The 27,558-nt window shown below is 41.6% G+C and overlaps 1 protein-coding gene across 2 annotated transcripts in view; it reads right to left on the bottom strand.

Moving 5' to 3' along the window:
• Positions 1 to 27,558, bottom strand: part of SNX14 (sorting nexin 14) — a 113,190-nt gene that overhangs the window by 37,206 nt on the left and 48,426 nt on the right. The window contains exons 10-19 of one of the 2 annotated variants that reach the window (XM_077289782.1): positions 24,567 to 24,611; positions 24,378 to 24,458; positions 24,002 to 24,116; positions 17,976 to 18,131; positions 17,061 to 17,185; positions 15,083 to 15,141; positions 13,966 to 13,992; positions 4,749 to 4,884; positions 994 to 1,201; positions 781 to 864 (exon numbers count right to left, since the gene is read on the bottom strand). In XM_077289782.1, coding sequence (XP_077145897.1) covers positions 781 to 864; positions 994 to 1,201; positions 4,749 to 4,884; positions 13,966 to 13,992; positions 15,083 to 15,141; positions 17,061 to 17,185; positions 17,976 to 18,131; positions 24,002 to 24,116; positions 24,378 to 24,458; positions 24,567 to 24,611 — 1,036 coding nt within the window. The remainder of the gene's footprint in view (positions 1 to 780; positions 865 to 993; positions 1,202 to 4,748; positions 4,885 to 13,965; positions 13,993 to 15,082; positions 15,142 to 17,060; positions 17,186 to 17,975; positions 18,132 to 24,001; positions 24,117 to 24,377; positions 24,459 to 24,566; positions 24,612 to 27,558) is intronic. The other variant, XM_077289783.1, reaches the window with a different exon arrangement.

Below are 27,558 nucleotides of genomic sequence, written 5' to 3'. Positions count from 1 at the left end.
CGCTAATATATATAATTTATTCTGTTGGATAAGTACACCAAGCTTAGAACCAAACCAAACAATGCAGGCGAGCTGAAGGCTGCTATCAAAGCAACCTGGGTTTCCATAACACCTCATCAGTGCCACAGCCTGATCGTCTCCATGCCACGCTGCATTGATGCAGTAGTTGATGCGAAAGGAGCCCTGACCAAGTATTGAGTGCATACTGAACACACATTTCAGTAGGCCAACATTTCGGATTTTAAAATCAATTTTTAAGCTGGTGTTATAAAGTATTCTAATTTACTGAGATAATGACTTTTGGGTTTTCATTGGCTGTAAACCATAATCATCAACATTAACCGAAATAAACACTTGAAATAGATCACTCTGGTTTTATGACTCTATACAATATATGAGTTTCACTTTTTGTATTAAAGAACTGAAATAAATTATCTTTTTGATTATATTCAAATTTTGTGAGAAACACTTGTATATATGGCAAAAAACAGTACATAATATAATGCAAGCAAACACCCGAGGGCAGGCACAGATGACAAACAGAAAATTGGTGGGTGAGCTAATCGGAAAAATATCTATCAATTTTATTTATAGGCATATAAACATATGTAAAGGTATATCGGCTACAATCGGTTGTGAAGGAGTTAAAACTATATCACATGTCTTATAGTCGATTGTACACTTTCTTCAGCCTTGTTCGCACAAACTAAATTAAAAAGCTGTCGTTAAAACTTACTTTAGGTATTGTAAATAGACAGGAGTTTTATGTACGTAACATACCATGGAATTCTGTAAGTTTTGACTCCAAAACATAAAATTCTATATATTTTCTGTAGACGGACCAATGTTCTGCTTCATGTCCAACTAAAAAAAAAAGAAACAAAACAATTGCAATCATTCCAAAGATAAATTTTAGGACACCATTTTACATTCATAATTGACATACAGAGTTTGTACAGAACAATTGACATACACAGTCTCAGCACGAAGTACCTGCTTTTCGGTCATTTCTCTCTACATCTATACAAAACACAGGAATTCTTTCTTTTCGATCTCTTCTTTCCTGACTTGTGTCTTCAAAAAAATCTACAAATGGAATGCTGATTTTCCATGCGGAGAGATTTCGGGGTGTGTTTGGAGTGGTTGCGGTGAGAACCTCGACAGGAGAGTCATCTTCTAATACCATAATTCCTTCTTCAATCTGAGAGTAAATACAAAGTGGTATAAGTAGAATATAAAGCTAGCCCTTCATCTATTGTACCTTGTATGTTCACATAAAGGCCGAGTCCCCAAATTACGGACATTGCTACAAATTTTACCCAATGCATTGCAATCAGTGAAATCCACAGTTAAGGAGGACCAAGTCAAAAGTGGTGAATTTCTGCTCTCATTTTATTTCTGCCCCTCAGCTGAATAATCCTTTTTTTGCATTTTTTTTTATGTACCATAGTTTACTCTTTATTGTCTGTATTAAGGGGACACTGTTTGCGGGGTGATAATGCACAGCTATAACATTTACCACTAAATAATAAGGACCATCTCTGGAACTATATGAAGGATTCAAACAAACAAAAAAAACAACTTCTCAGGGGAGCAGTGGAAATAAAATAAGAGCAAAATCTGGACACTTTGAGCTTAGTGACAGGTCCACTTTAAAAATCTGCCAAAGTGGACACATCAGGACAAGTTCATCCATTAAATGATTATGAGGGAGACAATCATTTATGTAATGGTATGCAGCATATTATATACTGCACTCATTTTGCACTGTGCAGTCACTTTTTGCATAATTGCACAATATTGGATATTTGTAAATAGTGCTACTTAAATTTTTAATTATTAATTCAATTAATTTTCTATGAATAATTATTTTATGCACCAAGCATTTTTTCCTACATATCTACTTGTTAGCAGTGACACTGTACTGCAGTACAATGGAATCTATAGATTATCATTTTATTTTTCTTTGTAACACTATATCAATTGCCGAATTTTAGAGTTATTACTTTTAGATATATTTTGACATCAGATTAAAGTTAACATAACCACTCATTTCTTGGTTGACATATTCAGTTTGTTACCCACTTTCTTCAGAGTGCGGCGATACCCCAAGTGGCCAGAAATCTCTTTTGGGCAAACGGCATGGATCAGAAGAAATGGAAGGAACGCTATTTGAATTTTGGTACACAAATTTGGATGAAAATGATTGCAGGCACCATGTCGCATTTAACCGATCCCTAAAGCATCCAAACAGCAGAAACCCCACACAATGACCCCATTTTGGAAACTAGACTCTTCAGTGAATTAATCTAGGGGTGTATTGAACATTTGCAACCTGCAGGCAATTCACAAAACTTTACAACATTTAGATGTGAAAATAAAAAATATATTTTTTTTCCCACTAAAATACTGTTTTAGCACCAAATTTATAATTTTCACGAGGGGTAATAGGAGACATGGACCCTACAATTTGTTATGCAAGTTTTACAGAACGTGGCAGTACCCCATATGTGGTTGTACACTACTATTTGAGCATGCGGCAGGGATCAGATGGGAAGGAGTAGACTTATCTTTTAGAACACAGATTTTGTTTGAATGCATTGGCTCCACTAGCCAAGCCCCTAAGGTGGCAGAACAGCAGAAAAACCCCAAAAATGGGCTGATGCAAAAGATTGGGCACCATGCATGGTTAATATGTAGTTGCAGGTATCACAGCTTGTAAACGCTTTTTAGAAAATTCTTCCAGTTCTGTGAGATTCTTGGGTTGTCTTGCATGCACTGCTATTTCGAGGTCTAGCCACAGACTTTCAATGATTTTTAGATCAGGGGACCGTGAAGGCCATTATAAAACCTTCAGATTGCACCTTTTGAGGTAGTTTATTGTGGACTTTGATGTATGTTTAGGATCATTATCCATTTGTAGAAGCCATCCTCTACATTTCGAACTGAGGAAAGGACAACTTGAAAATTATATTATATCTTTTTATAGCCTTCTCCTAGCCTTCTGCTTTGTGGCCTCCACCATTTTCAGAGTGATTGGCTGCTGCTTTGAAGAACCAATGGCTCCTGTTTTTTGGCACAAATGGCACAAGGTTAGAGGCGGCTAGGTTTACAAAAATCTGGGAAATCTGCATCCCCGGGCCTTTCCTAAAGAAGATAGTGAACAAGCCATAGCCCTAACAGGCTAATTAAAGGGAACCTACCACCCCGTTTTTTAAAAATTAGATAAAAATAGTGTGAAATAGGGGCAGAGCTGGGCTTTACATTAGGGCCTTTTCGGTGCCTTTACACCCCCGTTAGGCTGCCCAAATACCTTTGTGAAGTGGCCGTTTTCTGCTGTCACTCAAGTGGGTCAGGTCGGATGGGCGTGGTCACAGCGCTGTTTGTCCCCCAGGATCCTGCTCATCATTACGTTGGTGGCGTAGTGGTGTGCGCATGTCCAAAGAAGATCCACTGCCCAGGAGATGAATAACGGCGCGGTCTTCGCTATTCAGCCGTTTACCGGTGGGCGCGGCCATCTTTCCTGTGGCCGCGCCTGCGCAGATGGAGCGCTCTGCTGCCCGGGACTTCAGGAAAATGGCCGCGGGATTCAGCGCGTGCGCAGATGGACCACGCCCATCTGACCTGACCCACTTGAGTGACAGCAGAAAACGGCCACTTCACAAAGGTATTTGGGCAGCCTAACGGGGGTGTAAAGGCACCGAAAAGGCCCTAATGTAAAGCCCAGCTCTGCCCCTATTTCACACTATTTTTATCTAATTTTTAAAAAACGGGGTGGTAGGTTCCCTTTAAGCTCTGAAAGGTATCTGAGCACACACGTCTCAAAGGGTGGCCAAACATTGCATAATTTTCCTTTTTGCAATTTTTAAAATGTAAAAAATGTCAAACTATATATAATTTTTTTTTGCCTAAAATTCAAAGTAAATGTGTCTTTAACTTTAGCCCTTTTAGAGATCATTTAATCTTCAACTTGCTTAACTGTTCACAAATAACAGTAATTTTGACCAGGGGTGTCTACACATTTAGGGTATGTGCACACGTTCAGGTTTTTTCGCGGTAAAAACGCTATAAAAACTCATTAAAAACGCATACATTATGCATCCTATCATTTAGAATGCATTCTGCATGTTTTGTGCGCGGTAAAAAAAGCAGCATGTTCATTAATTTTGCGGATTTTCCGCATTTTTCCCGCAATTCTATACATTTGGGAAAAACGCACAAAAACGCGTCAAAAACGCATGAAAAAACGCATGCGGATTTCTGGCAGAACTGTCCGGTTTTTGTCAGGAAAATTTCTGCAAGAAATCCTGACGTGTGCACATACCCTTACACGTCACTGTAATGTCTGCACTTTAATATGAGCATATACTTGCACATTGATCCGTATCTTGCACATTTCCCATATACTTAGGGTTTACTCCTGAATACATTGTCACCCATATCTGTGTATGCTATTTATTATTTGTGTATATGCATAGTTAGGCTGGAATGTCAGCGTTGTGGATCTTTTTTTTTGAAGTTTGTTTTAATGGAGTATTGATTTCTTAGTTTTCAATAAAATATATTTCATATTATACCCAGGTATGCACATCAATATTATACTGCTTTCTTCTTCTTTTGATCATTTAATGTGGTACTGGCGTGGCAACCTTATAATTCATCTTCAGGCTGGGCAACTGCTGCTACCTACTGTATGTATTCAAACTATTTCCATTGTCACAGGAGAATAATGAGAACTCTTTACATACTGCATACTCATCTCCCTCGGTCATCCCATAATTCGGCAACATTGCTCCCTCCATTGTTGTGCTTTTAAATACTCCTTTAAGCCTACTGCCAAACTTCCCAATACCGGAGGGTTCACCTCCTCTTTTTTGTGTTGTCCTAAAGAGTAAAAAAATATATAATACAAACTTAATTACAAGCAATATTCTGCAATGCTATGCATATCTTACAATCACTCACATCCATTCCTTCCACACCACGGGGCTCACAATGTGTTTCACATATAGGTGATTAAAAATGTAGTGCTAAACAAAAAAATGTGATAAGTTTCTTTCAATCTAATTTGAGATGTACAATATAAAAAAGTGAAATGCCACTTATACACTGTGTAAGGACTTATAGTGACCTCTTCAATAATCCACTTTTTCAGCAAAACAAGAACCTTTTAAAGGAGGGATGGGGAACCTTTCAACTACCAAAGGCCATTAGGATAGTTATACCATCCTTCGGGGGCCGTACAAAATCAACTTGAAAAGTACCGTTACATTTGGTCAAATATTTAATTAACTCACCCATAATGTGATGGATGAAACTGCTTCTCTTTGGAGCAACTGTGAAGTTAGGTGGTATGGATGATGTTACTACTCGTAACTGCTTTTCCAGATTTGAGTCAGTCTGATGTGCAGGCGACTCTTTGCGTTAAGTTTTGTAAAGAACTTGCAGCAGTACATCTTACCAAATATAGATGTATATTACACTGCATGTCTACTCACAGTGTGAAATCGTTCACTGCTCACGTTACATTTATAGAACTCAAGCAGTGGGAGATCTGCAGTGTATACATCACATAGGATACATAGCAGAAACAGAGACTGCTGTATATACATCACATAGGATACACAGAGGCTATTGTATACTGTATGCATCACATAGGAGACACCTAGACTGCTGTATATTCATTACATAGGAGATACCGAGACTGCTGTTAATACATCACATGAGAGACATAGATACTGTTGTATATGTATCACATGAGATACCAATACTGCGGTATATACATCAAATAGGAGACACCAACACTGCTGTATATGATTCACATAGGAGACACTGAGAATGATGTATATTAGTGATGAGCGAGTGTACTCGTTGCTCGGGTTTTCCCCGAGCACGCTCGGGTGACCTCCGAGTATTTATGACTGCTCAGAGATTTAATTTTCATCCTGGCAGCTGAATGATTTACATATTTATATATCTAGCTGTATTTCTTTTTGACTAACAAAGCAAGCATCTTCCACACATCTGAACTAGGATACATTACCTGGCAAAAAGATCATTACCGAGAATAGGCAACAACAAAAAGAATAAATACTGGAGAAGCCAGCAGTTAGTATAAAAAAGGGCACAGCAAAGGAATACCAAAATCTATTAATACAGCCATGTGACAAACAGATGCAGTCACAATCTGGATACAGCTAGGTTATGGGGCAACTGGGTCATCCAGGCAGCCATGTTAGGACAAAAAGGTGCATTAAGGGAACAATACCAGGCATAGCATCCATTTACTGGTCATGCATTTTGTGTAATGATGCAAGAGCCAGACGTACTGCCTTCACAACAGCTTGAACAGGTTACTGCTTTGCACCAACATACATTTTACATTCATTATGTTTAATATTTTTTACATATATAAAAACATTGCTGCATGAAACAAGATTCTTGATCATGAGCAGTCATACGTAAAGGCAGTATATTGCTGTTTAAAGGAAAGATGTATCCTATTTTTACCCTTGATAGCATACAATATTGGACTCAAGTGACCATGTGCATGACTCCTGTACATCAGGAGGTGATTCGCTTTCTTGTGCTGCATAATTTGCATGATGTTGTCGTGTTGGGTCTGCCATGGCTGCAGGCCCATAATCCAGTTCTGGATTGGAAAGCTATGTCTGTGTCAAGTTGGGGTTGCCAGGGGATTCATGGCGATGCTCCTTTGGTATCAATTGCTTCTTCCACTCCTTCTGAGGTCCCTGAGTTTTTGTCGGACTACCAGGATGTATTTGATGAGCCCAGATCCGGTGCCCTGCCTCCTCACAGGGATTGTGATTGTGCTATAAATTTGATTCCTGGTAGTAAGTTCCCTAAGGGACGACTTTTTAATTTGTCTGTACCAGAACATGCCGCAATGCGGAGCTATATAAAGGAGTCTTTAGAGAAGGGACATATTCGCCCGTCCTCCTCCCCTCTTGGTGCAGGATTCTTTTTTGTGGCCAAGAAGGATGGTTCTCTGAGACCTTGTATAGATTATCGTCTTTTAAATAAAATCACGGTCAAATTTCAGTATCCTTTGCCATTGTTGTCTGATCTGTTTGCTCGGATTAAGGGGTCCAGTTGGTTCCCCAAGATAGATCTTCGTGGTGCGTATAACCTTGCGCGCATTAAGCAGGGGGATGAATGGAAAACAGCATTTAATACGCCCGAAGGCCATTTTGAGTACTTGGTGATGCCTTTTGGACTCTCTAATGCTCCTTCTGTGTTCCAGTCCTTCATGCATGACATCTTCCGAAAATATCTGGATAAATTTATGATTGTGTATCCGGATGACATTTTGGTCTTTTCTGAGGACTGGGAGTCCCTTGTGAAGCAGGTCAGGATGGTATTTCAGGTCCTGCGTGCTAATGCCTTATTTGTGAAGGGCTCAAAATGTCTCTTCGGAGTACAGAAGGTTTCCTTTTTGGGTTTTATTTTTTCTCCTTCTACTATTGAGATGGACCCAGTCAAGGTCCAGGCTATTCATGACTGGACTCAGCCTACATCTGTTAAGAGTCTTCAGAAGTTCTTGGGTTTTGCTAATTTTTACCGTCGCTTCATTGCTAATTTTTCTGGCGTGGTTAAACCCTTGACGGATTTGACCAAGAAGGGTTCTGATGTGACTAATTGGTCTCCTGCGGCCGTGGAAGCCTTTCGGGAGCTGAAGCGCCGGTTTTCTTCGGCTCCAGTTTTGTGTCAGCCTGATGTCTCTCTTCCTTTTCAGGTCGAGGTTGATGCTTCTGAGATTGGAGCAGGGGCTGTTTTGTCGCAGAGAAGCTCTGATTGCTCTGTGATGAAGCCTTGTGCTTTCTTTTCAAGAAAGTTTTCGTCTGCTGAGCGAAATTATGATGTTGGTAATCGGGAGTTGTTGGCTATGAAGTGGGCATTTGAGGAGTGGCGACATTGGCTTGAGGGAGCTAAGCATCGTGTAGTGGTCTTAACTGATCACAAAAATCTGATTTATCTCGAGTCTGCCAAGCGGCTGAATCCTAGACAGGCTCGTTGGTCGTTGTTTTTCTCCCATTTCGATTTCGTGGTCTCGTACCTGCCTGGTTCGAAGAACGTGAAAGCTGATGCTCTTTCTAGGAGTTTTGTGCCTGACTCTCCGGGAGTTTCAGAGCCGGCTGGTATCCTCAGAGAGGGAGTGATTTTGTCTGCCATTTCCCCAGATTTGCGACGAGTGCTGCAGAAATTTCAGGCGGATAGACCGGACCGTTGCCCACCAGAGAGACTGTTTGTCCCAGACAGATGGACCAGCAGAGTTATTTCCGAGGTTCATTCTTCGGTGTTGGCAGGACATCCTGGGATTTTTGGTACCAGAGATTTGGTGGCCAGGTCCTTCTGGTGGCCTTCCTTGTCGCGGGATGTGCGTTCCTTTGTGCAGTCCTGCGGGATTTGTGCTCGGGCTAAGCCTTGCTGTTCTCGTGCCAGCGGTTTGCTTTTGCCTTTGCCTGTCCCGAAGAGGCCTTGGACGCACATTTCCATGGATTTTATTTTGGATCTTCCAGTCTCTCAGAGAATGTCTGTCATCTGGGTGGTGTGTGATCGTTTTTCCAAAATGGTCCATTTGGTGCCCTTGCCTAAGTTGCCTTCCTCCTCCGATTTGGTTCCTCTATTTTTTCAGAATGTGGTTCGCTTGTACGGCATCCCTGAAAATATTGTGTCTGACAGAGGATCCCAGTTTGTGTCCAGATTTTGGCGGATCTTTTGTGCTAAGATGGGCATTGATTTGTCTTTTTCGTCGGCCTTCCATCCTCAGACGAATGGTCAAACCGAGCGAACTAATCAGACCTTGGAAACTTATTTAAGATGTTTTGTTTCTGCAGATCAGGATGATTGGGTGACTTTTTTGCCATTGGCCGAGTTTGCCCTTAATAATCGGGCTAGTTCTGCTACTTTGGTTTCGCCTTTTTTCTGCAATTCTGGTTTTCATCCTCGTTTTTCCTCGGGTCAGGTTGAGCCTTCTGACTGTCCTGGGGTGGATTCTGTGGTGGAAAGGTTGCAGCAGATTTGGAACCATGTGGTGGACAATTTGAAGTTGTCACAGGAGAAGGCTCAGCGCTTTGCCAACCGCCGTCGCGGTGTGGGTCCCCAACTTCTTGTTGGGGATTTGGTATGGCTGTCTTCTCGGTATGTTCCTATGAAGGTTTCCTCTCCTAAATTCAAGCCTCACTTCATCGGTCCTTATAAGATTTTGGAAATCCTTAACCCGGTGTCATTTCGTTTGGACCTCCCAGCGTCGTTTGCCATTCATAACGTGTTCCATAGGTCTTTGTTGCGGAGGTATGTGGTGCCTGTGGTTCCTTCTGTTGAACCCCCTGCTCCGGTGCTGGTTGAGGGTGAATTGGAGTACGTGGTGGAGAAGATCTTGGATTCTCGTATTTCTAGACGGAGGCTTCAGTATTTGGTTAAGTGGAAGGGCTATGGTCAGGAGGATAATTCCTGGGTTGTCGCCTCTGATGTTCATGCCGATTTGGTTCATGCCTTCCATGTGGCTCATCCTGATCGCCCTGGGGGTTTTGATGAGGGTTCGGTGACTCCTCTTCAAGGGGGGGTACTGTTGTGAACTCTGTTTTTGGGCCCCCTCTTGTGGTCACAACTGGTACTGTGTGAGTGCTGTCTTTGGGCTCCCTCTGGTGGGTCTTTGTGTCATTCTGCAGGTCTGAGGCAGGATCAGCTGTCTCGTTATCTCTTAGCTGGTTTCCTATTTAGTTCACCTGGACTCTCAGTTGTTGCCTGCTGTCAATGTCTTCAGTGCTATTTTGGAGCTCTCCTGCAGTCCTTCGTTATCAGTCTCTTCAAGAGAAGCTAAGTTTTGCTTGATTCATTTTTTGACCATCAGTGGTCATATGTTTCTTGGTTTATTTTTGTTTTCTTGTCCAGCTTGCTAATTTGTGATTTCCTTGCTTGCTGGTAGCTCTAGGGGGCTGAGTTTCTCCCCCCACACCGTTAGTTGGTGTGGGGGTTCTTGTATTCTCAGCGTGGATATTTTGCATAGGGTTTTATACTGACCGCACAGTTCACTATCTGTCTTCTGCTATCTAGTATTAGCGGGCCTCATTTGCTGAATCTGTTTTCATTTCTACGTTTGTGTTTTCCCCTTACCTCACCGTTATTATTTGTTGGGGGGGCTTCCTATATCTTTGGGGTGATTTCTCTTGAGGCAAGCGAGGTCTTACTTTCCCTCCAGGAGTAGATAGTTTCTCAGGCTGCGTCGAGACGTCCAGGATTTTAGGCACGTTCACCAGCTACCTTTAGTGTGTTGGTTAGGATCAGGTTTGCGGTCAGTTCAGTTACCACCTCCCTAGAGCTCATGTCTATGTTCATAAACTTAGCTAGTACATTTGGTGATCCTCAGCCACTAGGATCATAACACGACTCCACTCCTATAGGCATGGAGCGCATATTTATTACTTTAATGAGCGGTACCATGTGACCGCTGAACACAGGAAGAAGTTGCTTGTGCCAGAGACCATTGGATAAGCAGGGACAGTGCCAGGATGGGGTGAGTAGGACTGGGGGAGGGTGAGCCATGCAATATTCACCTGTCCCCGTTCCACCGCCGGGCTGTGTTTTCCGCGTCCTCTGGCTGTGACGTTCAGGTCAGAGGGCGCGATGACGTGGTTAGTGAGCGCCCTCTGCCTGAACAGTCACTGCAGAGACCCAGAAGACAAGGCAGCGTGCGGCAGTGAAACGAGGACAGTTGAATATCGCAAGTGCTGAGGGCCTGAGCCAACAGCAGCTCCTGGACCTGGCCCCCATAGCGCGCCGGTGTCCCCGCCTGCTCAGGACCCTGGCACCTGGCTCCCAGCGACGAGAGGCGAGTATGACATTTTTTTTTTAATCACAGCAGCAGCATATGGGGCATAATATTCTATGGAGCATCTTATGGGGCCATCAACCTTTGTGCAGCTTTTTATGGGACACAATATTCTATGGAGCATCTTATGGGGCCATCAACCTTTGTGCAGCATTATATGGGGCATAATATTCTATGGAGCATCTTATGGGGCCATCAACCTTTGCGCAGCATTATATGGGGCATAATATTCTATGGAGCATCTTATGGGGCCATCATTAACCTATTATGCAGCATTATATGGGGCATATGTTAATATGGAGCATCTTATGGGGCCTATCATGAACTTTATGGAGCATTATATGGGGCGTATTTTGTATGGAACATCTTATGGGGCCCATCATGAACTGTATGGAGCATTATATGGGGCTCCTGATTCAATATGGATATACAAAAACACTTAACCTACTGAAGTCTCAATCAATTTTACTTTTATTGGTATCTATTTTTATTTTTGAAATTTACCAGTAGCTGCTGCATTTCCCACCCTAGGCTTATACTCGAGTCATTAAGTTTTCACAGTTTTTTGTGGCAAAATTAGGGGTCTCGATTTATAATCGGGTCGGCTTATATTCGAGTATATACGGAACTAGAATCACAAGTTATCACCTATCCTTTGGATAGGTAATTAGTGGACCTGACCAACCAAGAGAATGGGGTCCCATGTCCCCATTTCAATGGAGCTACAGTCATGCATGGTGTCGCCTCATTTAAGGTCAAATTAACTTTTGACTACAGAATTTCCAACAGGCGATTTGGGATCAGGGACTTATCACTGGTTACAGTGGCTTGAGAATGTATTCACCCTCTTGGCATTTTTCGAGTTTTGCTACCTCACAACCTGTTTGGCGCCAGAGAAAGAGTTCACTTTGTTGGCCAAAAAGTTCAATTTTGGTCTTATCTGACTACAGCACCCTCCTCCATACATTGGGGGAGTCTCCCACGTCTTTTGGCAAACTCAAAACAAGCCTTACAATATTTTGTGTATGTATAGGCTTTTTTCTGCCCACTCTTCCATAAAAACCATATCTGTGGAGTGTAAGACTTATTGTGGTCATACGGACAGATACTCAAGTCTCTGCTTAGGAACTCTGCAGCTCCTTCAGGGTTACCTTTAGTCTCTGTGCCGTCTCCATGATTAATGCCCTCCTTGCCCAGGCTGAGAGGTTTGGTGGGCGGCCCTCTCTTAGCAGGTATGTTGTGGTACCATGTTCTTTCCATTTGAGAATAGATTTGGTGGTGCTCCAGGGGATCATCAGAGATTGGGATATTTTTAATTTGATATCTCAATCCTGACTTTAACTTCCCAACAAGTTTGTCACTAACTTGTTTGGAGATCTCCTTGGTCTTCATGGTGTTTGGTTAGGCCTCTTTCACACTTCAGTTGTTTGGCGTCAGTCTAAAACCGCCAGTTTCCTCAAATAACGGATCCGTCGAAATTTGGCGGATGTTGTCTAGACATAGATGGACATTGAAACGCTTTTTGTCAACGCCGAAATGACGGTTCGCGGCGGATCCGTCGCGTCCGTCATTCCATAGAATGGCCGCCTATTGGCGACGGATCCGTCGCGACCGTCATTTCGGCGGATCCGTCGCCCCAATCCGCTTTTTCAGTTGCGCATGCTCCAAAAAGTAGATACTTTTCCCAGACAACCCCCAAGTAACGTATCCGTCAAAAAAACGGATCCGTTGGAACCGTTTTCTCAACAATTGTGACGGATCCGTCGATCCGTCACTATGTCGGAAGTGACTGACGCCAAACAACTGAAGTGTGAAAGAAGCCTTAGTGGTTCCTCTTGCTTAATGGTGTTGCAGCCTCTGTGGCCTTTCAGATTTGGCATGTATATACTGACAGACCATGTGACACTTAGATTGCACACAGGTGGACTTCCTTTCACTAAGCATGTGACTTATGAAAGTAATAGATTGCACTAAAATTTTTAGGGGCTTCATAGCAAAAGAGGTGAATACATATGTACATGCCAGTTTTTAGTTATTTGATCCCATACATTTAATTTATGCCTATATTTTTCTCACTTCACCAACTTAGACTATTTAGCGATGATGCATCACACACAAATCAGATTACAAAAATATTTAAACACAGCTTGTAATGTCACAAAATAGTTAAAAAGCCAAGAGAAGGGAATACTTTTGCAAGCCACTGTAGCTGTAATGCTGGAAACAACCATTAAAGATTAACCGTTGTTTTAATTTTTATTTCTGAAATCTATAATACACATGAAAATAAACAACTTTGTAATATATCTTATGAAAGAAAGCTGCTTCTCTCATCTCCTAGACAAATATAAAATCTGTATTTAGTGAAGAAAGAATTTCACATTACTGAGGTAAGAAATGAAACTTGGTATTCATAAGATTCTATGGAGAGGGGAGGATGAGGTGGGAGCAGCCAGAGGCAGACACAGACATTCCGCTGAAAGTTCTCCTGTACACTAACTTTTATTTTTTTTTTACCATAGATTTAAACTATGTGTACATGAGAACTTGCAGCAGGATGTCCGTGACAGTCTCTAGCCCCATATCCTCTCCTTATAAGCACTGACTGTCACTTCCTATCTCAGTAATGTGAAAGGTTGTGTTCACTAAATACACATTTTATCTGTGCATTGAGTTGAGATAAGTCCTGGAGGAAAAAAAGAACCAGATTTCTCTGATCAAATACCTTACAGTTCCTTATTTTCATGTGCACTTGATTCATAAAACACTATGGTTACTAGTCACAGAAAAAAAATTGTACCTGAATGTAACTTGAATTTTTGCATCATATTAAGTAATAACACAAGGACAACCCATAACATTATGATTGGTGAAGGTCCAATTTTGGGGACGCCACATTCCTCAAAATGAAGCGCACTGTAGTCTATGTTGTCTGAAAATTTTGAGAGCACTGGTAATTAGACTTCCACCAATCAACATCATGTATGCATTAACTAGGAAAGGTAGAAAATAGGACACAACTTCTATTAAGGAATAAAGGAATTCACAAGCTATGGAACAAAAATGCAACCACATAACTACAGGGAAGCAATGCAAACATGCTGGAAACTCACCGTATATCATCCAAACTGAGGCTATTTCTGCAATAAGTATATAATCAATATGTTAGAAACATTGCTGCCTTACGTACTGAAGTGGGAAAACTGGCCCCCTCTGTATTAGGTACAAAACAGTTTTCCCCCAGAACGTCTTTACAAGGGTTATCAGACACAGCTCACTTCCACATCTGGAGGAATGATTTTACATCTGCACATACAATTCCTGGTGGCTCATTTGTCAGGTATATTGCACAACTCCAACTCTAATGAAGTCAGAGGATCCGAACCACCCTTTTAACATGCAAAGCGACCTTGCTGGTTTCTATAGCAGTTGGGAAGGTCCAACGTGGTCATTTCTAAGCTAGTAAACAGAGTTTCTTATGTACTCCCCTAAACTCAGCGTTTGCACTGGATATTTATTATTCTTAGTAGTCTTCCTTTCACTGCTTTAAATACTTAAAAGGAGTTTCTCACAAACAAGGTGCATATCAATCAATAGATCTTGGAAAAATAATAATTTCCATAACTAAATAGGTTTTTTAAAAAATGCTCCTGTGCAGAGATAATAGTATCAATATGCCCCTGTTATGTACTGTGTAACGGCTGTGTCGGACTATGCAGAGATACTCCAGTTAATGGTCGGCACATAGAACAGCTCTTAGCTGGGAAGGGGGGATATGTCACTTATAATAAGTGAGTATACAGACAATACAGTATGGGTTGGCAACTGCTGCTTTCTGAGATAACAATTTCCATGCCTGATTTTATCACAGGAGCGAGAGTTTCTGCCTTGTCCCCAGTCCCACGAGTTCATCATAAACCACCTCAGTGACATATGAGCTCTCCTGTGGCTGCTAAGCCTATACACAGTACTTAGTGGGGGTACATTTATAATATGCTAGCACAAGGACATTTTATTTTTTAAACACATCCAATTGTAGAAATTATTATTTCAAGATCTATTGATTAAAATGTACTTTGTTCATGAGACAACATGAGACAACCCCTTTAAGTTCTAAAGAGGAAGAAAAAATAAGTATTAAAATGAACAAAAATTGTATTTAGCAATAAAATAGAATTATGTGCACACATAAAATAAATACTAAACAAGACGTGATAATTTAAACCCTACCTGTTAAATTTTGAACTGCGGGTAGGCGACTCTGCACCTTCAAGCAACTGCATAAAATACTAGAGGAAAAAAATGCATTATAATTTTTATAGATTCAGTTAACGAGAATCTGTCAGCAGGTTTTTGCTACCTCATCTGAGAGCAGCATGATGTAGGCAAAGAGAAGCTGAATCCAACGATGTATCACTTAGATTACTGGGAGCAGCCATTCTGATACAATCAGAGCATTTAGATGTAGAATGAAGCAGAGCTGAGAAAGCTGCCCACACCAGGCTCTACATGTACAAAGACAGTGAGCTGCTTATCACAGGAGGGGGCGTTACCAGACTAGTTTAGTCCGGCAATGTTAACCTCTTAGTGATAAATCCTGCACAGTTAGTAGACAACAGCACTCACTTTGACAAGTGACACATCGATGAATTCTGTGTTTCAGCCCCTATCAACTGATGCCTTCAGATTACAAAGCAAAAAAAACTGCTGACGGATTCCCTTTAAAGTAAAGCATGTTACAGAACTACATGAGAATGTATCCCACTCCTACCCCTACTGAGAACCATAAAAGTGAATAATAAGCAAAATAGGTGGCAACAAATGGACCATAACTTGAATTTGATTATAAATAAATAGCCAGATATTTAGCTTTATTTTTGCTGCCTGAACTAAAGGGAGAAAGAAGCATCCTCCCTCTGCTAAAATAATGCCCCCTGCCTACAACCTGCCTCAGGCATTGTACAAAGTAGCCCGAGTAGGTAGTAATAATTATTGAGCTATATTTCTATGTAAAAATCAAATTTAGACTCTGTGAGTGTCCAGTACGTAAACTGTAGCAAGGCTTTAGCTCTAGAAACTAACTCTTTTACTGCTCACACTGCATCTGTATGACCCTACTAATTTAGGCAGGAGCACCCGGCAGGATGCACCATCTGATATCACTAACATAATGTAGATCTCCTGCCTGACCGTAACATATACAGGGTAACAGTGTAGCAGCAAGCCACTGAGAACCATTATACTTTGCTGTCAGTAATTGAAGAAGCTGTCCACTACTTGGACAACTTCTTGTCATGCCCCTTGCTTGGCCCCGATAAAACAAAGCTTATACTCATCTCCCGTGCTGGCGCCATTCCAGCGGTGTTGGCACCCGCTTCCCTGGGGCTCCCGTGCTGTTGTGACACGTGATGCTGGCATCACTGTCCTCACCTCCTGTCGAACTGAGCATGAAGAGGAAGTCCGAGATCAGCTGCAGCCGGGACTTCCTCTTCATGTTCGATTTGTCCGAAGGCGGAGACAGTGATGCCAGCACTGATTGGGCGCCGGGGTCATGTGTTATAACCGCACGGGGGCCCCAGGAGAGCAAGCGCAGATACTGCGGGAACGGCGCAAGCATGGGAGGCGTGTATAAGCTTTTTTATTTTATTGGGGTCAACTATTTTAATTCATACTTGTGCCTCCGCCTGAGACGGCATGAATGGTAAAGCAACTAATATCAGCAGAACTTGGCTTTGTATGTTACACTATTTAACCCTTAATAGTAAAAGAAGTATTCAGAGCCTCAATGACCAGAACATTATTTCTTGATTAATCGGCTATGTATTTTTTTTTTTTTATTTATTGAATTGACTTCTGCAGCTTTTCCCCCCCACAAGAAATCATAAGCAGTTACATGACTAGTCCGGCGCCACTCCAAGTGAACGACAGGTGTCCTCCATGTGTGTACTTAGCAAGAGACCTGTCAATCTCCTGGAGCAGCGCAGAGAGAACCCGGCTCGGGATCTATAAACTGATATTTTCTATGAAATGCTGGAGAGTTTCAGAGAAATACAGTACTTGCTGTAATCTTGCAGCAAGGCTCAGATTCATGCAGCATGAATTGGGCAGCATGAATCTAGTGACTGGTTCCCTTTAACTGACATAAAACGGGGTTTAATTCAAGAAGAAATGTTAAACTTGTGTTGTACGACCAAATGTCATTATTTACCTCATCACTGTGACAAAACATGGGCGTGAAAACATTCTCCAGGAGGGAGAGGACATGTTCATAAGCTTCAAATAGGCATCTCATAGTTTGAAGCTTCACCACTTCATTGTAGGGGCCGTCTGCAACTAAAGCATGAGGTTACTCATCATAATAACAACAACAACAACAATAATAATAATAAACACAAGCATATCCAAACTCAACTAAAAATTTGTCTGGTGGAAAGATCAGTATCACTGATCCAGCTAGAATCAGAATATTGAAATGTAACAACCGTCAGGCAGATACTGTGTTGTATCTTTTGCATTTGTAAAAAAAAAAAAAAGCACAAACAAATTTTTGGAACATATCTGTGAACATTATGAAGCACTCGGGTCAGTTAGAGATACCTGTCATCTAACCTTAATAATAATAATCTTTATTTTTATATAGCTCTAACATATTCCGCAGCGCTTTACAGTTTGAACACATTATGATCGCTGTCCCCGATGGGGCTCACAATCTAGAATCCCTATCAGTATGTCTTCGGAATGTGAGAAGAAACCCGAGAACCCAGAGGAAACCCACGCAAACACGGAGAGAACATACAAACTCCTTGTAGATGTTGTCCTTACACAAGGCCCAACTAAAAAGTGCCACTGAAACACTTCTGAGATTCATACAAAATAACAAATGTACCAAAATGTATCTACACTTGTTACCCAATAAAAGTCTTAATCTATATAGCGTTAACATATTCTACACCACTTCACAAATAGAGAACCAAAAAAATACAATGCCATAAAACAAATGAACAAGCAGAATTAAGAGAAAAAAAAATTCCTAATCTGAGGCCAATTAATTCAGGTTAGACCTCTAATTAGAAGGTCAATCACATGATCATTGGAGGTTTTGCTTTGAGACATATACACTTACTTCTTTGGATTTCATCCATGATGAAAGGGTCAAATTGGATTTTATCAATGCTTTCATCCAAGCAATATGTAACATAGATCTTTTTCACTTCTTCATGAAGAGCAAGCATTTCGTCATCCGACAGCTCTGGCCTTAAAATCTTGTCATTAAATTCCTCTACAAAGAAAACGTTTATTAAGCATCTTCTACAATTAAAAGACAAAGCATTAAGGATAACACTAATGTAAGCCCAATTTAAGGCAAAAAAAATAAATAAATAAATATATATTTGCATACGCAGCATCAATAGTAAAAAGTTGGTCACACAGGATTAATAGCTGCGTTAACGGAGTGCGTTACACCGCGGCATAACACGGTCCGTTAACGCTGCCCTTAACCCTGTGTGAGGGCTGACTGGAGGGGATTATGAAGCGGGCACTGACTGCGGGGAGGAAGGAGCGGTCATTTTGCCGCCGGACTATGCCCGTCGCTGATTGGTCGTGGCTGTTTTGCCGCGACCAATCTGACTTGGGATTTCCGTTACAGACAGACAGACAGACGGAAGTGACCCTTAGACAATTATATACAGTCATGGACAAAAATTTTGAGAATGAGACAAATATTAATTTTTCCAAAGTCTACTGCTTCATTTTTTCTAATGGCAATTTGCATATACTCCTGAATGTCAGAGTGATCAGCTTAACAGCAATTACTGTACTTGCAAAGTCAATATTTGCCCAGAAAATGAACTTTAACCCCCAAAACACATTTCAACATCATTGCAGTCCTGCCTTAAAAGGAGCAGCTAACATCGTTTTAGTGATTGATCCATTAACACAGGTGTGGGTGCTGATGAGGACAGGGCTGGCGATCAATCAGTCATGATTAAGTAAGAATGACATCACTGGACACTTTAAAAGGAGGCTGGTGCTTGGTATCATTGTTTCTCTTCAGTTAAGCATGGTTATCTCTAAAGAAACACGTGCAGCCATCATTGCACTGCACAAAAATGGCCTAACAGGGAAGAGTATCGCAGCTACAAAGATTGCACCTCAGTCAACAATCTATCGCATCATCAAGAACTTCAAGGAGAGAGCTTCCATTGTTGTCAGAAAGGCTCCAGGGCGCCCAAGAAAGACCAGCAAGCGCCAGGACCGTATCTTAAAACTGTTTCAGCTGTGGGATCGGACTACCAGCAGTGCGGAGCTTGCTCAGGAATAGCAGCAGGCTGGTGTGAGTGCTTCTGCACGCACTGTGAGGCGGAGACTCTTTGAGCAAGGCCTGGTTTCAAGGAGGGCAGCAAAGAAGCCATTTCTCTCCAGAAAAAACATCAGGGACCGACTGATATTCTGCAAAAGGTACAGGGAGTGGACTGCTGAGGACTGGGGCAAAGTCATTTTCTCTGATGAATCCCCTTTTCGATTGTTTGGGACATCTGGAAAACAGCTTATTCGGAGAAGAAGAGGTGAGCGCTACCACCAGTCTTGTCTCATGCCAACTGTAAAGCATCCTGAAACCATTCATGTGTGGGGTTGCTTCTCAGCCAAGGGAATCGGCTCACTCACAGTCTTGCCTAAAAACACAGCCATGAATAAAGAATGGTACCAGAATGTCCTCCAAGAGCAACTTCTCCCAACCGTCCAAGAGCAGTTTGGCGCCCAACAATGCCTTTTCAAGCATGATGGAGCACCTTGCCATAAAGCAAAGGTGATAACTAAATGGCTCATGGAACAAAACATAGAGATTTTGGGTCCATGGCCTGGAAACTCCCCAGATCTTAATCCCATTGAGAACTTGTGGTCAATCATCAAGAGACGGGTGGAAAAACAAAAACCAACAAATTCTGGCAAAATGCAAGCATTGATTATGCAAGAATGGACTGCTATCAGTCAGGATTTGGTCCAGAAGTTGATTGAGAGCATGCCAGGGAGAATTGCAGAGGTCTTGAAGAAGAAGGGTCACCACTGCAAATATTGACTTGCTGCATTAACTCATTCTAACTGTCAATATAACCTATTGGTACTCATAATATGATTGCAATTATATTTCTGTATGTGATATAAACATCAGACAAAAACTAATAAAAACCAGAGGGCAGCAGATCATGTGAATATATAATTTTGGTGTAATTCTCAAAACTTTTGGCCATGACTGTAGTAGACTAGATGGTAGCCCGATTCTAACGCATCAGGTATTCTAGAATATGTATGTAGTTTATTTATGAAGATTTTAGAATAATGCAATTTATACACAGGATTCCGCGCCTGTCACTGATTGTTCGCAGCCGGCCATGTAGTATATAGCACAGCCACGTAGTATATAACAGCCCACGTAGTAAATAGCACAGCCACGTAGTATATTGTACAGCCACGTAGTATATTGTACAGCTACGTAGTATATAAGCACAGCCACGTAGTATATAGCACAGCCACGTAGTATATAGCACAGCCACGTAGTATATAGCACAGCCCACGGAGTATATAGCACAGCCCACGGAGTATATAGCACAGCCCACGGAGTATATAGCACAGCCCACGTAGTGTATAACACAGCCCACGGAGTATATAGCATAGCCCACGGAGTGTATAACAGTCCACATAGCATATAACACAGCCACGTAGTTTATAACAGCCCACGTAGCATATAACACAGCCCACGTAGTATATAACAGCCCACGCACACAGTATATAACACAGCCCACGTAGTGTATAACACAGCCCACGTAGTGTATAACACAGCCCACGTAGTGTATAACACAGCCCACGTAGTGTATAACACAGCCACGTAGTATATAGCACAGCCACGTAGTATATAGCACAGCCACGTAGTACATTGCACAGCCCACGTAGTACATTGCACAGCCCACGTAGTACATTGCACAGCCCACGTAGTACATTGCACAGCCCACGTAGTATATAGCAATGTGGGCATCATATCCCTGTTAAAAAAAGAATTAAAATAAAAAAGTTATATACTTACCTTCCGTTGGCCCCCGGATCCAGGCAAAGTGTTCACCGATGCTCCTCGCGCGCTACGGTCCCAAGAGTGCATTGCAGTCTCGCGAGATGATGACGCAGCGGTCTCGCGAGACCGCTACATCATCATCTCGCAAGATCGCAATGCATGGAGCGGTCACCGGAGCGTCGGGAGGAGCGGGAAAGGCCTGTTCTGGATCCGAGGGGCCGACGGACGGTGAGTATAGAACTATTTTTTATTTTTTTTAACATTAGATCTTTTTACTATTGATGCTGCATAGGCAGCATCAATAGTAAAAAAGTTGGTCACACAGGGTTAATAGCAGCGTTAACGGAGTGCGTTACACCACGGCATAACGCGGTCCGTTAACGCTGCCATTAACCCTGTGTGAGCGCTGACTGGAGGGGAGTATGGAGCGGGCACTGACTGCGGGGAGTAAGGAGTGGCCATTTTGCCGCCGGACTATGCCTGTCGCTGATTGGTCGTGGCTGTTTTGCCGCAACCAATCAGCGACTTGGGATTTCCGTTACAGACAGACAGAAAGACGGAAGTGACCCTTAGACAATTATATAGTAGATATATATATATAGGAAATGTAATGCATTAACCCCTTAACCCCCGGGGCTTTTTTCGTTTTCATTTTTCGCTCCCCTTCTTTCCAGAGCCATAACTTTTTTTATTTCTCCGTCAATATGGCCATGTGAGAACTTATTTTTTCCGGGACGAGTTGTACTTTTTAATGACAACATTGGTTTTACCATAGTGTAACAGAAAACGGGGAAAAAAAATTCCAAGTGCGATGAAATTGCAAAAAAAGTGCAATCCCACACTAGTTTTTTGTTTGGCTTTTTTGCTAGGTTCACTAAATGCTAAAACTGACTGGCCGTTATGATTCTCCAGGTCATTACGAGTTCATAGGCACCAAATATATCTAGGTTCTTTTTTATCTAAGTGGTGAAAAAAACTAAAACTTTGCTTAACCCCTTCACCCCCGGAGCTTTTTCCGTTTTTCCGTTTTCGTTTTTCGTTCCCCTCCTTCCCAGAGCCATAACTTTTTTATTTTTCCGTCAATTTGGCCATGTGAGGGCTTATTTTTTGCGGGACGAGTTGTACTTTTGAACGACATCATTGGTTTTAGCATGTCGTGTACTAGAAAACGGGAAAAAAATTCCAAGTGCAGTGAAATTGCAAAAAAAATTCCAATCCCACACTTGTTTTTTGCTTGCCTATTTTGCTAGGTTCACTAAATGCTAAAACTGACCTGCCATTATGATTCTCCAGGTCACTACGAGTTCATAGACACCTAACATGACTAGGTTATTTCTCACCTAAGTGGTGAAAAAAAATTCCAAACTTTGCAAAAAACAAAACAAAACAAAATTGCGCCATTTTCCGATACTCGTAGCGTCTCCATTTTTCGTGATCTGGGGTCAGGTGAGGGCTTATTTTTTGCGTGCCGAGCTGGCGTTTTTAATGATAGCATTTTGGTGTAGATACGTTCTTTTGATCGCCCGTTATTGCATTTTAATGCAATGTCGTGGCGACCAAAAAAACGTAAATCTGGCATTTCGAATTTTTTTCTCATTACGCCATTTAGCGATCAGGTTAATGCTTTTTTTTATTTGATAGATCGGGCGATTCTGAACGCGGCGATACCAAATATGTGTAGGTTTTTTTTTTTTTTATTGATTTATTTTGATTGGGGCGAAAGGGGGGTGATTTAAACTTTTATGTTTTTTTTATTTTTTTCACATTTTTAAAAACTTTTTTTTTTTACTTTTGCCATGCTTCTATAGCCTCCATGGGAGGCTAGAAGCAGGCACAGCCCGATCGGCTCTGCTACATAACAGCGATCATCAGATCGCTGTTATGTAGCTAAAATGCAGGTGTGCTGTGAGCGCCGACCACAGGGGGGCGCTCACAACCACCGGCAATCAGTAACCATAGAGGTCTCAAGGACCTCTATGGTTACAATGGAGGAGCATCGCCGACCCCCGATCATGTGACAGGGGTCGGCGATGCGCTCATATCCGGCCGCACGGCCGGATGCGGTAGTTAAATGCCGCTGTCTGTGTTTGACAGCGGCATTTAACTAGTTAATAGCGGCGGGTGATCGCGATTTCACCCGCCGCTATTGCGCGCACATGTCAGCTGTAAAAAACAGCTGACATGTCGCGACTTTGATGTGCGCTCACCGCCAGAGCGCACATCAAAGCGGGGGTCCCGACATGTGACGTACTATTCCGTCACATGTCGGGAAGGGGTTAAAAAAAATAATAATAATTGCGCCATATTGTCCGATACCTGTAGTGTCTCCATTTTTCGTGATCTGGGGTCGGGTGAGGGCTTATTTTTTGCGTGCCGAGCTGACGTTTTTAATGATTCCACTTCTGTGCAGATACGTTTTTTTGATCGCCCGTTATTGCATTTAAATGCAATCTCGCAGCGACCAAAAAAACGTAATTTTGGTGTTTTGATTTTTTTTCTCGCTATGCTGTTTAGCAATCAGGTTAATCCTTTTTTTTATTGATAGATCGGGCGATTCTGAACTCGGCGATACCAAATATGTGTAGGTCTGGTTTTTTATTGTTTTATTTTCATTGGGGCAAAAGGGGGTGATTTGAACTTTTATATTTTTAAACACTTTTTTGTTTTGGCATGCTTCAATAGCCTTCATAGGAGGCTAGAAGCTGCCACTACACGATCGCCTCTGCTACATAGAGGTGAAGCACAGATCACCTCTATGTAGCAGAAATGCAGCATTGCTTTGAGCGCCGACCACAGGGTTGCGCTCAAAGCAATCTGCAATCAACAACCATAGAGGTCTCAAGGAGACCTCAGGTTGTTATGGCAATGCACCGCTGACCCCCTATCATGTGACGGGGGTCAGCGGTGGCGGCGCTTGTTAAATGCAGCTGTCAGAGTTTGACAGCGGCATTTAACTAGTTAATGGGCGGATCGCGATTCGAACTTGTGTCAAATGTCATGAAGGGGTTTTAAATCATTTTTATTCTCATTTTTAGCTTGCGCATGGCTTCTGCGATTTTCTAAAGGCGCCTCCATTAACTTACCCACGGTCAAGCAAAACTGTAAAACATGCACAGCTCCTTCTTGTTTCAAAAAATTCATGAAGCGGAAAAGAAGGTCCTGCTCTGCCCGGATCTCCTTCAATTCTAGCTTCAGGACCTGGAAATTAAATAAGTCCACTAAATCATTAAGAAACTGGTAGAACACAACATAAATCAGGCAAAAAAGGATGATTTCGCAACAACAATAAAACAGTGCTATCCCAATAAACTATTGCTCATTTTTCCTAATTCAAGCGTCCAGAACAGGACACCAAAAATATGTAATACATTTTTTATTGTCATTGGCTTCAGTTATATTTCAATTTTGATTTAACTAAAGAGTATAATTTTGTTATTTAAAGCAAAGCATGGCACATACCGAAGGATTCTTGTTTTTAGGCTCTGCAAATTTTTGGAGGAATGGTACCAAACTGGAAGTTGGCTCAGTTGCTTGTTCAGGCTAAAACAAAATTAAATGGACACATGTTAAAAAAAAAAAAAAATGAAAAGAACTTAGAAGACTAGAAGAGCAAATAGTATACCAAAAATAGAAAAATAATATACTCACAGGACTATTGTCAATGAAAATAAGGAGCAACCGGTTAACATTGTCCTAGAAAAAACATTCACATACATTACAAATAGATAAAATAGACAGTGTTGCATTCACGTATAAGAATATATCTATTAGCTCATGCACATGGAGAAAAAAAACAATTGCTGGTAACTAGAAAGCAAACTTTTACATTTGATGAAATTAAGTAGATTTTCTATTTACTATATTGACAAACAAAAAGGACAGATCACACATCTGTAAGATAAAAAGATGTCACATCCACTTATAATGCTAAAATCACTCAAAGGAATAGCTATGTCATCCCTAGTAACTCTGAAAGAATCCACAGGGAAATCTTCACCAAATCTTTTTGGATTTTGCTTACAATTTCAGAGCTTGGCCTTCAGCAATGATATGTTACACAGTGCCTTGAAAAAGTATTCATACCCTGTGAACTTTTCAACATTTTATCACCCACAAACTTAAATACATTTTATTGGGATTTTATCTGATATGCGAACACAAAGTATCAAGTATTTGTGAAATGTAAAGGAAATGATACCTGGTTTTCTAAATATTGAAAAACTATAAATACTGAAAATCGTGGTGTGCATTTGTATTCAGACCCCACTTAATCAATACTTTGTAGGACCACATTTTGCTGCAATTACTGTGATAAGTCTTTGGGTATGTCTCTACCTTCTTTGCGTATCTAGAGGCTGACATTTTTGCCCATTCTTCTTTGCAAACTAGCTCTAGCTTAGTGAGATTGGATGGGAGAATCTGTGAACAGCAATTTTCAAGCCTTGCCACAGATTCTCAATGGGATTTAGGTCAAGATTGTGACAGCCATTCACAGACATGGATATGCTTTGATTTAAACCCTTCTTTTGCACAGTTCAACAGGTTTTGCTCCAGGATTCCAGTATATTTTGCTCCAACCATCAATGCTGACCAGCTTCCTTGTCACTGTTGAGGAAAAACATCCCCACAGCATGATGCTGCCACAACAATGTCTGACGGTGGAGATGGTGTTTTCAGGGTGATGTGCAGTATTAATTTTCTGCCACAAACTGTTTTGCATTTCGCCAAAAAACTTTACTCTCCCAATGCTCTCTTCGATGGCAAATTTTTTGTAAACCAAATATTTTTTATTATGCAAAAGATATACAACAATATCCATTCAGATAACAATATACATCAATATTTTGATTTTTACAAGAAACAAACCCCCCCCGCCTCCCTCCCTCCCCCCTTAACGACCAACTCCAACCATACAATTCTCTTGGAAAGAAAAGATTAAGCAGTACATACATATTTATTATTAGCATCATTTTACCACCGCCGTTCAGTTATTCCCATCCAGCCATGGCTGCCACAGCTTTTGAAAAAAATCCCATCCTATTCCTCTTATTATATATGCTTCTCTCGAGCTGGACAATATGATTCGCTTGTGCGATAAACTCCCGTCTAGTAGGAGGTTCCTCCCTAATCCAATACCTTGCGATCACCTTTCTTGCAATGAACAATAATCTAGCAATTGCCATTTTGGCAGTTTCGTCGGTCAGGATTTCCTCCACGTACCCAAGTACACACACCACCGGATCCCTAGGAATCGTACACCCATAAATCACCCCTATCTGGTTCAGCACTACAACCTAGTATGCGAACAATCTGGGACACAGCTACAACATGTGCAGTATACCAGCCTGAGACTGGGAACACCTGGGGCACCCAGAATCGTCTCTCAGCCCGGCTTTAAACAGCATGTCAGGTGTCCTGTAGGCCCTATTTATCACATATAATTGCGACAGTCTCCCAGGCTCACTCATTGACAACTTAGGTATGTATTCCAGTATGGACTCCCACCTATCATCGTCTATTTGCCCCAGTTCATCCTCCCATTTCCTTCTGGCCTTAATCCAATAGAAAGGTATGTAACAAATCGCCATATACTTCGGATATTGCCCCTTTTGTTCCGTTATTATTTAATATAAAATCCAACATTAGATCCTTCTGAATCACTATAGGCCCTCTCTTTTTTTGTGCCTGAAATGCGTGCTGAACCCTTCTATATTGATACAACTTTAACCCCGGGAAATGGAATTCCTGCTGCAGCATACCAAAAGATTTAAGATTCCCGTTGTGAATCAACTGACCTATCAACCCAATGCCTTTTTTCCTCCACTCTCCCATTCCTTCCATATGATTAAATTCTTGAAAAGAGAGGTTATCCCATATAGGCGAAAACTCAGTGAATTTCACAACCCCCCTTATACCTTTAATCGTCTGCCATACCTTATGGATCAAATTTATGGTGTGAAAACAAGTTCCCAACTTCTTAAATATGCCAGCTTCTAAACCCTGACCCAAGGGCCACCTGCCAATTATATGTACCAAGCTACTATGTCCCTGACCTTTCTCAAGTCCATCCCCCCAACCCCTAAGATGTTGGCTTTGCGCAGATAAAAAATATAACCAGGGATTAGGCAGGGCAAGTCCCCCCTCATCTTTAGGCCTCTGCAGTATCTCCTGCCTAATTCTAGGGTTCTTCCCACCCCACGCCAATTCCCCAAATAATGATCGTAGTTTACGAAATCTGGACAGAGGGATCCATACCGGAGAGTTATGCAAAATATACAAAGCCTGTGGCATCACCACCATCTTAAGTAGGTTTACTCTACCCACCACCGACAAATGTAGCTTATTCCAAGCTGTAATTTTGACGCGTAGTTTGTTTATTAAAGGCTCAAGATTAAGTTCCTCAAATCTAGTTAAGGGAAGAGAAACCTGAATCCCCAGATATTTAAATTTCGTCACCACCCTTAATTTCGTACTCTGCTCCACCTCCCTCGTACAATCTACTTCCCTATCCACCTGCATACAACTTGATTTATCCCAGTTGATAATCAATCCAGAAATTTGCCCAAATCCTTCAATTAATGAAATTTCGATGGCAAATTTTAAGAAGCAACTTGCAAACGTGTAATTCTGTTTCCTGTTA

Source organism: Ranitomeya variabilis, chromosome 2 (assembly GCF_051348905.1).
Source record: "Ranitomeya variabilis isolate aRanVar5 chromosome 2, aRanVar5.hap1, whole genome shotgun sequence".
In the NCBI taxonomy this organism is placed as follows: Eukaryota; Metazoa; Chordata; class Amphibia; order Anura; family Dendrobatidae; genus Ranitomeya; species Ranitomeya variabilis.
Note: the sequence above shows the minus strand (reverse complement) of the source record. Positions and strands in the feature narration are given on the sequence as shown.